The sequence below is a fragment of the Talaromyces rugulosus genome, chromosome II (assembly GCF_013368755.1).
Source record: "Talaromyces rugulosus chromosome II, complete sequence".
In the NCBI taxonomy this organism is placed as follows: Eukaryota; Fungi; Ascomycota; class Eurotiomycetes; order Eurotiales; family Trichocomaceae; genus Talaromyces; species Talaromyces rugulosus.
The window spans coordinates 4,749,026-4,761,376 of NC_049562.1; the positions used below are offsets into that span (position 1 = coordinate 4,749,026).

A 12,351-nucleotide genomic window follows, 5' to 3' on the forward strand; every position below is an offset into this window, starting at 1 on the left:
CGACCAAAACAACGGTGCGTGGGGACCGCTAATCCGCTTCGGGACTAGGGTCGTTGGGCACGAGGGGAAACTCTGTCGCCAAGACTTTGATTGACTGCACTACTAATTAAGACAGACAAGAAACAATATTGATGACTACATGTGAGAAGAACGGAGAGAAAACGTCCATGCTTAATCCGTGCATATGGTCTTTGGACCGTATAATTCGTGACGCGTATCATATCTATTTACATCGGTTCTTTTTTATGTCCAATCCTAGCATGTTATGGACATTGAAATGTAATGAGTTGATGAGTTGATCAACAACTTCTATGGCATATGTGCCACGCTTCTGCGCTACTCCTGATCTCGTAAATTCGGGAAACGATCTAAATTATCGTGTCTCGACGGAAAATCTATTGTCATGCCAACAGCACTCATCTGCTGGGGGGCGGTATATGCCTACCCAGCAATCCTGCGCTTGGCTTCCTCCATTTCTTCTAGTGAGATCTCATGATCTTTTTGGTGCACATCTGGCTCAAACTGAGTGACATCGGAACTGTGGCCAATGGACATTCCTACACGGATCTATACGAAGCAATCGTGGTTAGTTGGCCAGCCACACCTCGACTTTTTTTTGGAATCAACTTACCAGAGTTTCAAGTGCGCCCTTCGAGTTATCAACCATATCCGAGTCAAAGTTCATCGTTCCCGATTCAAACAAGAGAACGAGAGTACTTCCTCCAAACTTGAAATAGCCCAACTCTTCACCACGCGCAACTTGTTCTCCAGACTGACGCGTGATCACCGTGCTACCAACCATCATAGCACCGACACACACGGCCATAACTCGGCCGTACGTCGGAGAATCGATAGGAACTAGAACCCGAACATTCTCGCCATAAACATCGAGCGCTGAGCGAATGGCCATCGGGTTCACGGTGTAGTACTCGCCCTCAATAGTCTTTGGAGTACCTAGTACTCCGTCCACAGGTATGTGGAAACGGTGATAGTCTTGAGGGGCCAATCTAAAAATTCCAAGAGCACCATTCTTGTATCGAGCCACGTCTTCTGGATACGCCTTGCCAAGTAATCGTTCCACCGAGAACTCGCGTCCTTTGATCCAAATTTTTGTGGCGTCTTCAATCCGGTCAAAAACGACACTGCGACAATCGGCCGGAGAAACTATGATATTCGGGTCGTTCGGGGCTGAACAAGGACGTGCCCCGGGTTTTAGTTTGCGGTAGAAGAATTCGTTGAAGTTTCTGAAATTCTCCGGCGGTTCCAGTACCTCGGACATGTTAAGCTGATGGAAATTGATGAAGCTTTCGATCTGGCTGGCAGAGGCTGGATCATCGTACTTTCTACCTTGTTTGATGCTAAGGGACTTGAGCATCTTTCGAACTGTTATCTTGTTAGCAGGGAGGCCTATTAAAATTTTCGGGTGTGATCTTACTTCTCTTCTTCTCCATGTCGCGACTCTTTAGTCCTTTGTAGAGCAATCGGATTCCAAGACGAACGTAGACGCTCATTTTTTCTTCATTGATCTGGCCAGTAATGCGGTCCTGAACAAGAATATTGGCTGAATTGGCACCCAGTCGATAACCGCCGTAGCCGATCTTAGTAACAACTTTACTGTACCACTTCCGTTGCGCTTGGCTAGACGTGACAAAACCGCCCATGACAAGATTGTCAACCTGGCGCCAATCCTGGCTGACACAAGTGGCGAGGTGAGTGATGATATCTGCATCAGATCGTTTGCCTAGACGCGGCTGGTGACATAAGGGGCATTCTGCGATCTCGATTACGTGCTCTTCGCCCCTCTCATCTATGAGATCGTCGGGAGCAAGATCCCCGTACCCAGGAGACGGGCTATCGGCTTCTGGCTGGTTGGTAATGTCCGGTTGCCGGGCCTCGCTTTGTGATACCCCTTCTATCGTATTTTCAGGGGCAGTATCAGTACCACTTGAGTCGCCTTGGCCGCGAATGTCTAGTGAAGCGAGGGCATTTGATGTCAAATCCTGAAGCTTGGAAGCGACCCCACCGTAATTGCGCTTTTGCACCTTCTGAAGGGCATCTTCTAAACAGACGACGGCTTGATCAAATGTCAATTCCACCGTTTCACTCGGCTGGTTTTCAGCCGTAAACCTGGAAAAAAACTCATCGATCGTGGACTCTTTCAGTGTGGAACCAAGAGTGTCAAGCATTGTGGTCAATTCTATCTTGCTGATTTGACCGCTGTCATCGGCATCGTACTGCTTCAGCATAACCCTCCAAAACTGTTGCCGGAGAGCTTTATACGGCATGTATTTAGCTTTGATGAAGAGTTGTGGAGAGTATTTGTCTTCCCAGCGATCCTTGTTCTTCAATGACAAGGGAATTGTATAAACCCTGAGGTCTTCATCTTCGGTAGTTATTTGACCAATGTTTGCACTTTCCTCTGTCTTTGGTGTAGTGGCACCAGGAACGGCGAGGAGTGAATTGCTACTGTCAGTGGGAATGCTGGTTGGAGGAGTTGGAGATGGTTCGGGCTGAACCATGCTAGAAAGCGAGGCGTTGGAAGTTTTCGAGATTAGCGTTGGCTTTGACGACTTGCTTATACTGGTAGAGGACGTAGTGCGGGACAAGGGCAGCCGAAAACGAGATTTCTGAGAGTGCATCGACCGACCGGACACCGGGGGTTCTTGGAGTTTGTACAGGCCGGTCTCTGGGTCGGCTTCAGGGGCGGCCGAGATAAGGGCGAGAAGCGGTAACTCAGCAGTCGCAACAAGGTCATTTCCAGACAGCTTATCCCGGTCAACGACGGTAAATCTTATCGTGTATGATTGTTCGTGCTTCATGACCTGAAAGACCATTTTCTCGTCATATACGGGATTCAAGTTATGGCGGATCACTCTGGTTCGAAGAGTCTTTCTTCCGAGAGAGGTGACAACGAAGGGATCCATATCGAAAGATGTACGAGTCACTAATTGGGTGTTAGAACATAGAGAGCTAGCTTCATGACGGAAAATAAGGATATGGGTGGGCTCCTACTGTTCTTCTCTGGTGGGAGATCGGTAATCCTATTTACTTCGATAAAAACAATACCATCCATGCTACTGGATGAGCCGGAGAATTGGTAGGCTCTGGCGGCAATCGACTTCCGCTTTAGGCGGGCAATGCGTAACCGACGCCTTCGCTTTTCGACCACGTCCGGTTTGCTAGGGTCGTCTGTTTCGTCCGAGGTTTCTTCATCTTTGTCATTGTCGTCCTGGTCATTCCACGGGACAGGCGGCAGGGCTGCGTCGTCGTCTTCATCGGCAGCACATACAATGGTCCTAAATTTGCGATATGTGTCGGAGGGAGATGCATTGGGGTTGAAGGTATCGAGCAGCGAGAATTGAAGCAGGATCTCGCCGGAAACCACGCTCTCCTTCTTCTTGCCCCTTTTCCGCTTTGACTCCAATGTATACCATTTTGCCTAGTACGAGGTCTCAGCTCTGTGCCCAGTTTTTGTAGTTGTAGGTGATTTGCAGATCAAAGTACCTGTGGCTGGATCTCGCCGTCCGAAAAGATCTCTTCGAGAGGAATATCGAATTCCCCCATATAATCCCTACCGAACCGATCGCGATCCCAGCAGACACATTCCAACAAGGGGACGCCCGAGACGGGCAGGTCAAAGGTTACGTTCCAGTCGGGGTTGAGCGATTTGGTGATGGTCGGCGTCGACTGGCGCGAGGTTCCCAGAGAGACAATCAAATACTACTGCGGTTCAGTGATTGCAGAGCCGGGGCAGTTTTGGAGTATACTCACCGGGTCGCTTGTGCCGCCTCTGTCCTTGGGCGCCAAGTCTCTTCCCTGCCAATTGCCAGGACATCAGTATGTGTTCTCGCGAGGCGGGGGGTAGGGATGCCGGGGCCTTACCTTGACCACGGTCACTCGCAGGGCGAGCGAGGATTCTGTGGGGGACCTCATGGGGCTGGTGCTTCGACTCTGCTGTAAGGGCGTGTTGCTCCTGGAGCTGAAGCGTTGAGGGAAGAGACGGACCATGCTGGTCGATGCTGAAGGAACCTTAGGTGGGTGCGGGGTAGCAAGCGGATTGATGTACACGGGCAGATGACGTTAGGTGTGGACCGAGGCCAAGGAGCTTGCCTTGCTTCAGCGCCCTGCAGACATGAGAGGAGAAAGAGAGAGACAGAGCGAGGCAGAAATGCCTGGGGGCGAGCGAGTGTGGGTGTGGGTTGTTGCAGAGAAGAAGAGTTCCCAGGAAGGGGCGCGATGCCACATGCAGGTGAGAGAGGAAGGACGGTGTTTGCTGCTGCAAAAGGCTGCTACTAATAGTGCTAATAATAATAATAGGAAAAAATAATGCAGTCCCTGTCAGTGTCGCTCGCTGTCAGCTGTGTGGGGACGCACGAATTGCGTAGCGCTGTGTGGACGAAACGAAACTAATTGGGACTCGGGGCAAACAAGGTCGCCTCTGGTCGACAGCCACGCAATCTCCCGTCTCAATGCGAAACAAGAGAGCAGTTATAACAGAAACATATCCAGAGAGAGGGCGAGTGCTTGACCCTCGGGGCAGTCTGGCGGGGAGAGAGAGAGAGAGAGAGAGAGAGGAGAAAGTTGGGAGACAAGTGGGGGGAAGCCGAAGGGTTAAGATTCACGAATAATAAATACTAATAATAACACAGGATGCCTTGATCCTGGGACAATCGGATAATCCAATTGTCCCGTAACGAGACCCCCCGTTAGTGACCGCCCGGTGGAGCGTGCGACATTATTGATTTGTTTTGTCGTTGTTGTTTGTTGTGAATTATTGGCTCCAGGGATCAAGGATGGTGATGCCTCACAGCCCAGGCAGGCATGAAATTGGGTTTGCCACGGAAGCGGCCGGAAGTGTGCGGCCAATGCGTGTTGACTATGGATCCAATCTTCAATCGGATTCTGGCTCTATGCAGTCAGGATCTCGTAAGAAGAACACAAAACAAAACAAACAATGTAGCCATATATAGTATCTTAGCTGGGGATCGGAGGCTGAACCAGGCGATGCACGTCTTGGCGGTAGATCGCCAGCGGGGCTGAGGCTGTAGATTCCTCCAGTGCAACACAATACAATAATAATGATATTGCTAGTGTATAATAATAAATGACAGCCTGATGCGATTAATAATACCTCGGTTATTATAGGATTTACTCTTGCCATGCTAGCCTCCAGTCAGTAGTATCAACGGTCTTGGTGTCCGATGGGGAGAGTCCAATCATTGTAGAGTAGTATGTCCTGATAACCTGTCAAATACGCCGAGAATGCAAGAAGAACACCCAAACAATAAAAGACTTAGTCTATCCGCCGCTCCTCGGTCCTGCCCCAAACTTCGTCCACACTGGATTTGCCTTGGGTTTCAGGCACTCTCAAGTAGATCAAGAATCCAAAAAGAGCAGACAGTGCCGCGAAGATCCAGTAGATCTTTCCGCCCCCCAGGGCTTCGTTGAGGATGGGGAAGAACTGGGCGACGATAAAGGTCGCAATCCAGTTGGCAGACAGGGCCCAGCTCTGTGTCGCGCCAACTGCCTCGGGCCCCACGAGCTCAGAAGCAAGAATGAATGGGACAGGCCCCAGTCCGACTGCAAAGCTGGACACGAAGAATAGACTTGCCAGAGCCGACACGACCTTCTGACCGACGGAGATGCCGATGGCCAGAAGCACGGACCCAGAACCCATGCCTATGATGCTCAACAGAAGACACCTCTTGCGGCCGATTTTATCTGGCAGCGGAGAGCAAGCAAGAGTGACGACAAGGTTTATGACAGAGATTAGTACTGCTAGAAGTGGAGCCGCTGTCGGTAGGGTGCTCTGCAGCAACGAGACACTGTACATAATGATGCTGTTAACACCAGTGAATTGCTGGGCAAGCATCACGATGACCACTGCAAGGATAGCGGGTCGATATTTCTCATCCGTGACGGCCGTCAAGATTGTAACGGGTGGACTCCGAGGCGCGGTGTGTTGTTGTGACAACAGGGACTCCTCCTCGCCTGCACCATTCTCCGCCGACAAAGCAGCCTTCCAGGCCCTGACCTCTTCTTCAATATCGGCCTCTTTCCCACGGATGCGCTGAAGGACCTGCAACGCTTGGTTGGTGTGTTGATGGTCAGCCAACCAGACTGGGCTCTCCGGCACTAGAAGCAAGCCAACAAATTCGGCAATTCCGAGTGCAGCACCCACGCCCAGTATATTCCGCCATAAGCTGTCCCGGCTAAGAAAGTATCCGAGAGTCTGAGTTAGCAAGATTCCGACGTTGGTCATGACCTGGGTGAAGGCGCCGAAAAAGCCCCGAGACTGCGGGGGAGCGATCTCAGACACAAAGATAGGCCCGACAACAATCGAGGCACCAGCACCAATTCCTGATAAGAACCTCCCGATGCTTAGAGTAGCAATATTAGGGCTCAATGCCTCCGCGATGGAGCCCAGCACGAAAAAGGCGGTGGTTATCCTCAGGGTCAGCCTCCGACCGGACTTGGTAGCGAGCGGGCCCGACAGGAGAGCCCCGAGGAAGCCACCAAGCGTATAGATAGAGGAGACAAGGCCGAATTGGGATGCATTCATCGGAATACATTGGGGCAGGTGAGCCGTCGCATCGATTGAGGTGATGCTCTTTTTCTCACAGGTGATGACGGCTTGGGGAGCGTTTAGTTCGGCCTAATTCCGACCAGCAGTTAGCCTTGGTATGTTCAAGCAGAGGATTAATTTATGTGATAGTAGAGATATGTCCATACCAGATGGAAGCCGAACTGAAGAGGGCCCAGTGTTGCGACGAAGACCAGGAAAATCAGGTATGGAGTCACGTTGGACCGACTCGCAGTCGGCGACGCCATCTTGGCTGTGTTTCGGAATAGCGGCGCCTTTTTATTTCTTCTCTCTCGATAGTCAGAAATTCAGTCAGACTGCATCTTTGGCGGTGGTAACATTGAATCAGGAGGAAGAGGGACGGGCTGAAAGGGAAGGAAGGAAGCTCCCGCCCCGATGACGTGGGTGAGGCTCACGGGACTTGCCAGCAGCAAACGTCAACAACGGACATTGGAGCAGTTCTCGCGATCTATCTAAGGATTTCTATTTCATTTGCTTCATTTACTACTGTCTACTTTCTTTTGCTCCTACAAAAATGGATATTTCCGCCCACGGTTCTTTTACGCCCTTATCACACAACCATACAACTGGCCGATCCACGATTCAGCAGCAATATCGCACAAGAACAACATTGGAGAGACCACCACCGACGTGCATGACACGCCAGCAGGCAGCATGAACTCAATAGTAGCAGTAGACTTATCCTTTAGCCTGCCAAAGCCAGCATCCCCGAGGCGCCACGTTTTCAATGTTCCTTCGCCAACGGTCTCCGGGGAACGGGGTCCGCAGCAAGAAGCCGACGCTATGTACCAACCCAGTATGTACGTATATGGCTAGGACAGGACAGGACATGCGCAGAATAGGGAGGACATGCATTCGTCTCACATCAGTTACGGAGTACGCAGTTGATCGCATCTCGCAATCATAGTAATACTGCTGCGGAGTCCGGCTAGCTCGGCCGGCGCACTCCCCACGTCCTTCCGTCCACATCGTGCCTCTGTCGCTCTTCGCCTCGTTCCACTTTCACCGTCCACCGCCTGTCCTCACGCCACTAACCAACGGTAATCTCGCCGGCTCTCTTAACTAATCACATCCATCCAACTTTTGTCGTCGTTATAAATCGTCTCCATTATTCCTACATGAGCCTGACCAACCCGCCTTCATCTGCCGGCGGGCCTCTGACGACCTCCTCTCTCCGGCCCACTGCCGCGTCCAATCTGAACCTCAAGAGAACCGTCCAGGCTGCTTTTGATGGTAATTATTAGACTGTTTTCCGTTCGCTTTTTCCTTGTCTGCCTCTCTCTCTTTCCAGCATGTGCGCTTGACCGTGTTTCCGCATCTTCTTTTCCTTTTGTGCCGTTATAGCGATGGACTCTGGCCTCTATTCTTTGTCTCAATCCTTGAAACCATAAACCGCATGTGTCTTTGCGTGTCTTTTTTCTTCTCGCCATGTTTGGAAAGAATTTCCCCTTCCTGAACAACGTCGGTGGCGCCTATCTTCGTGGTAATTTCCCTTCCTGTAGTGGTCACGTGAATGGTTCCTTGATTTGGGCATCTTGTCAAGAAAAAAAAGTTTCTTCTCTTTTTTCCATGATTCGATTCTTCAATGAATTTTTGCCTCTTCTAGACTCTCTTTTTTTCCCTCGAGCATTGCCACCGTGCGCGCGCTAACAATAGGTAATGCAGACTCCGGACGGTCAGGCAGTGGCTACACAAGCAAAGTCCACGTCAGAGAGCGATATCACATTGTTGGCTTCATCAGCAGTGGTACATATGGCCGTGTCTACAAGGCAGTCGGGAAGAATGGCAAGAAGGGCGAGTTTGCCATCAAAAAGTAAGCATAGTCGGACTCTTAACAAAAAGCATCCAACTGACTCGTTTGTACTAGGTTCAAGCCCGACAAAGAAGGGGAGCTGATCCAGTATACGGGTCTGTCGCAGTCTGCAATTCGAGAAATGGCCCTGTGCTCCGAACTCAATCATCCAAATGTGGTAGGACTTGAGGAGATCATATTGGAAGATAAATGTATCTTCATGGTCTTTGAGTATACCGAGCACGATCTCCTTCAGATTATCCATCACCACACCCAGCCCCAGCGACATGCCATCCCTGCAAAGATGGTCCGGTCCATTTTGTTTCAGCTACTGAACGGCTTGCTTTACCTGCATACGAATTGGGTGCTTCATCGGGATCTGAAACCCGCCAATATTTTAGTGACGTCAGCCGGGGCGATTCGAGTCGGTGATCTCGGTCTTGCGCGACTCTTCTACAAACCGTTGAATTCTCTATTTGCTGGCGACAAAGTCGTGGTCACGATCTGGTATCGGGCGCCGGAGCTACTGCTCGGCAGCCGCCACTACACTCCAGCCGTCGACATGTGGGCACTCGGGTGCATATTCGCCGAGCTACTGTCCTTGCGCCCCATCTTCAAGGGCGAAGAAGCTAAGATGGATAGCAAGAAAACGGTACCATTCCAGCGCAATCAGATGATGAAAATAGTCGAAATATTGGGCTTTCCTCGACAAGAAACCTGGCCGGGACTGGCCGCCATGCCCGAGTACAACCAACTCCAGTCAATGATGCAGTCGATGAAAATGTCATCTAGGGGAGGTATGCATTATAACAAGCCATCCAGTCTGGACACGTGGTACAACCAATGCTTGAAGAATGGCGGTTATTCGTCGAGCAATAAAACAGGCAGCCCCGGCGCTGACGGGTTTGACCTGTTATCACGTCTACTCGAATACGATCCAACAAAAAGAATCACTGCAGAAGAGGCTCTAGACCACCCATACTTCACCAACGGCGGGCCCATCAGTGCTAATTGCTTCGAGGGTTGTGAAAACAAATATCCCACCCGTCGAGTCACCCAGGATGACAATGATCTCCGTAACGGCAGCCTTCCTGGCACTAAACGCAGCGGCCTGCCTGATGATTCCCTGCTTGGCCGAGCAGCCAAGCGTCTCAAAGAATGAGAAAGTATATTATTGTGCACGGTTTTTGATTTTTCGGCATGGGAGGCGTTAATGAGATATAAAAGATCTCTCGGGATTGTTTTTTGTTGTTTTATAATACCATGATCATGCCACTTTCTATTACATATGGAGTGCTTGTTTTTAATGACTATTTCGTTATTTCTTTTCATTGAAAATGGAAATTGGATACGATTACCGATCTCACTACTTGACAGTTAAACCCCATATCCTTACACTATGCCCGATTAATTGACTACATTCATGAAACGCCTTTGTTAACCCCCAAATATCCCCCATCCGTGTCATTAAAAACAAGTATTTGAATCAATATCCTGGAATATCATTAGCCTGACACACAACCACCAAAAAATGAAAATTAAAAAAAGCATACCACTTTGCCCTTTGCGATTACTGCCATCTTCTCCATTGTTGCCATTCGCGCCACTATCATAAGTAGAAGCCTGGCCCCCGGCTTCTTTGATGCCCAGGTCATCCCCGCGCAGTTTCTCAAAGTATGACTTGATGTCGTCGGCACCAACAGCTTGGCCGCTCTCTGCAAATGGCTTCAAAAAGGCCTTCACCTTGTCTCGCAAATGGTTGTATACCATTGCGCCCTCGATGGCTCTGACACGATCGATATTACTGAGAGCTGCTTCGCCGCGATCTAAAAGGCTTCCAGTTCCTTGACTACCGCCGCCATTTGCCTCGTCTCCATCTTCGGACAACGGAGGTTCGTATGCTTCTTCCTCTTCTCGAAGCTGTGGGTGGGGAACAAGATTATGGAAACAATCCGGACAGTGACACAGATGCTCACGGAAATCCTCCTTCAAAAAGAGGGAGAATGCACCGGCGGGGGCTTTGCCCGGTAGAGACTCATGCTTATGCTTCACTGTCTCTGGCTTTTGCTGTGGGTCTTCTTGGATAGTTTCCAGCTTCGTTTCTTCACCACCTTTAGACCGCTTAGTGTCGCGGTCCTCTTCGGGTTCATCGTCGTCTGCTTTTCGTTTTCGAGATTGGGATTGGTCTTCCTCGACTTTTTGGGTTTCTTTGGCCTCTTGATCGACTTGCTGTACACTGTCTCCTTTATCTTTATAAACTGGAGCTAGAAAGCCTTTTGTGCCGGCATATCTTTTCAACCAAGGCTTAGAATCCAGGCACTTGTAGCAGATGAATGTCTCGAAATCGTCCTCGTTTGGGAATCCTGGCGGTAAGGGTGCTTCTTGCTCCTCTTCTCCGGTGTTATCTTCCTTTTTGGCGGCTTCGTTCTCCACAGCAAGTTTCGGTTCTCCTTCCGCCTTGGCCGCATTTTGCCATCCCCGACGCAGACCGATAAGACACTCGGGATGCCACCAGTCTTCTCCGCAGCCACCAGTTTCGACAGTACCCAAACCAAGACATTGAAACATTGTTCCTTTTTCGACGTTCGGGTCATATTCATCTTCACAACCGCAGAAGCGATTGCGGAAATTGTGGTTGTATTTATTCCCATCCGCTGGTGTTTGGGAATGAACACCTTTGGTGCCTGTCGCGGGGTCTGCGCGAAGTGTACATGTTGATTTTTCGGGGAGCCTAGTCGTACCGCAGTCGCACTCAAAGTTCCTTTTGGTGAAGAGTTCTACCAGTGTGTGTTCACCATGGCACGAGATTGAACAAGAGTAGCAGACTCCGGCTGCAGTGTAAGGGTCTTCGTTATTCGACGGGGGAGGGTTGCAAGTCAAGCAGGCGAAAAGCGTCTGTCTTAGTGGGCCCAATTCCTTGGTGCAAGAGTCGAATGCCTGTGGTTTTTTTTTTCCTTTTCGTCAGCTGCGTGTTGCTAATTAATCACAAGATCGCATGGTAAAGATCGGCTCACGTAAGGCAGAACTTCGCGGGCATCAGCTTCGAGCTGCAATTGGGATTCAATATATCTGATTAGTCAAATTAGCTCTAAACAAACGTCCAGGAAACGATTGTTGATGCATACTCCTTTGCGGTGTGAGAGTCCTGTGAGACGAAACTCTCGCGGCGACGACTGGCAGGCTGATCATGGCCGTCGGTGGGCTGACTGGGGTTATCCTGGGATGTCATCTCGAGGGAAACTTTCCGAGTATTTCCGATTCAATGATTCGACAGTTAGTGATACACGTCCAGCAACAACAGAAGGGACGGCGAAGTGGCTCGTCGATGACCGATAACAATATCACTGCCATGACGCGACACACGACAATGTTTGCCTTGTTTGTTTGCATCACGTGATCACATCGCTCTCGAAACTTGGTTGCAATTAGCAAGAAGCCCTCAAAAGGGTTTAATTGAAACGCGACGCGTCTGCTGAGTACGTTATCTGATGCCTTTGCTTGCTTAAGATATGAGGGAGGTCTATGAGGTGGCTAGCTCGTTATTTACTTCTTCTTCTGAGATGTAATCCCTGTTGAATATTTTCTACAAGATATACACGAGTATATAAAAGCAGCTTATCCTAATTGTATAGAACATGAAAGAATAATTAATACTTTCCCTAATTCGCATAGATTAGATTAGGTGTGGTACGACAGAACAAAGCTTCAGCACTGCAAATGTCGCGCGAAAAGTCTAGCCGAAAGCGGTATAATTGAGACGCGACGCGAGAGTCGCGTCGTGGCCCCGCTGCTAATTTCAACACCTCAGCTTAAGCCGCCCTTTGTGTGCATTCATACCGCTTTCTGCCCAGCATCTGTTTTGAATTCCAGGATCGATAATCATCATCTCGACTTGATAAAATAGTGTGACCTTGATAAATCAGCCTAAAATGAGGTAGGACGGACAGATACAGAG

At 49.8% G+C, this 12,351-nt stretch overlaps 4 protein-coding genes across 4 annotated transcripts; 1 reads left to right on the forward strand and 3 right to left on the reverse strand.

Moving 5' to 3' along the window:
* Positions 1-441: 441 nt before the first annotated feature.
* On the reverse strand, positions 442-4,008 carry TRUGW13939_04109 (uncharacterized protein; the record flags this gene model as incomplete). Its single annotated transcript, XM_035487286.1, has 7 exons — positions 442-567; positions 632-1,383; positions 1,436-2,944; positions 3,013-3,439; positions 3,505-3,720; positions 3,772-3,816; positions 3,883-4,008. 7 exons carry the CDS (start codon positions 4,006-4,008, stop codon positions 442-444), a joined length of 3,201 nt encoding a protein of 1,066 aa, XP_035343179.1.
* A 1,285-nt stretch (positions 4,009-5,293) lies between these two features.
* Positions 5,294-6,831, reverse strand: TRUGW13939_04110 (uncharacterized protein; the record flags this gene model as incomplete). Its single annotated transcript, XM_035487287.1, has 2 exons — positions 5,294-6,655; positions 6,733-6,831. The coding sequence occupies 2 exons, from the start codon at positions 6,829-6,831 to the stop codon at positions 5,294-5,296; spliced, it is 1,461 nt and encodes a 486-aa protein (XP_035343180.1).
* Positions 6,832-7,722: 891 nt separating this feature from the next.
* Positions 7,723-9,558, forward strand: TRUGW13939_04111 (uncharacterized protein; the record flags this gene model as incomplete). Its single annotated transcript, XM_035487288.1, has 3 exons — positions 7,723-7,837; positions 8,261-8,417; positions 8,472-9,558. The coding sequence occupies 3 exons, from the start codon at positions 7,723-7,725 to the stop codon at positions 9,556-9,558; spliced, it is 1,359 nt and encodes a 452-aa protein (XP_035343181.1).
* Positions 9,559-9,863: 305 nt separating this feature from the next.
* On the reverse strand, positions 9,864-11,625 carry TRUGW13939_04112 (uncharacterized protein; the record flags this gene model as incomplete). The annotated part of the gene is made up of 3 exons (XM_035487289.1): positions 9,864-11,333; positions 11,411-11,465; positions 11,522-11,625. The coding sequence occupies 3 exons, from the start codon at positions 11,623-11,625 to the stop codon at positions 9,864-9,866; spliced, it is 1,629 nt and encodes a 542-aa protein (XP_035343182.1).
* Positions 11,626-12,351: the final 726 nt, after the last annotated feature.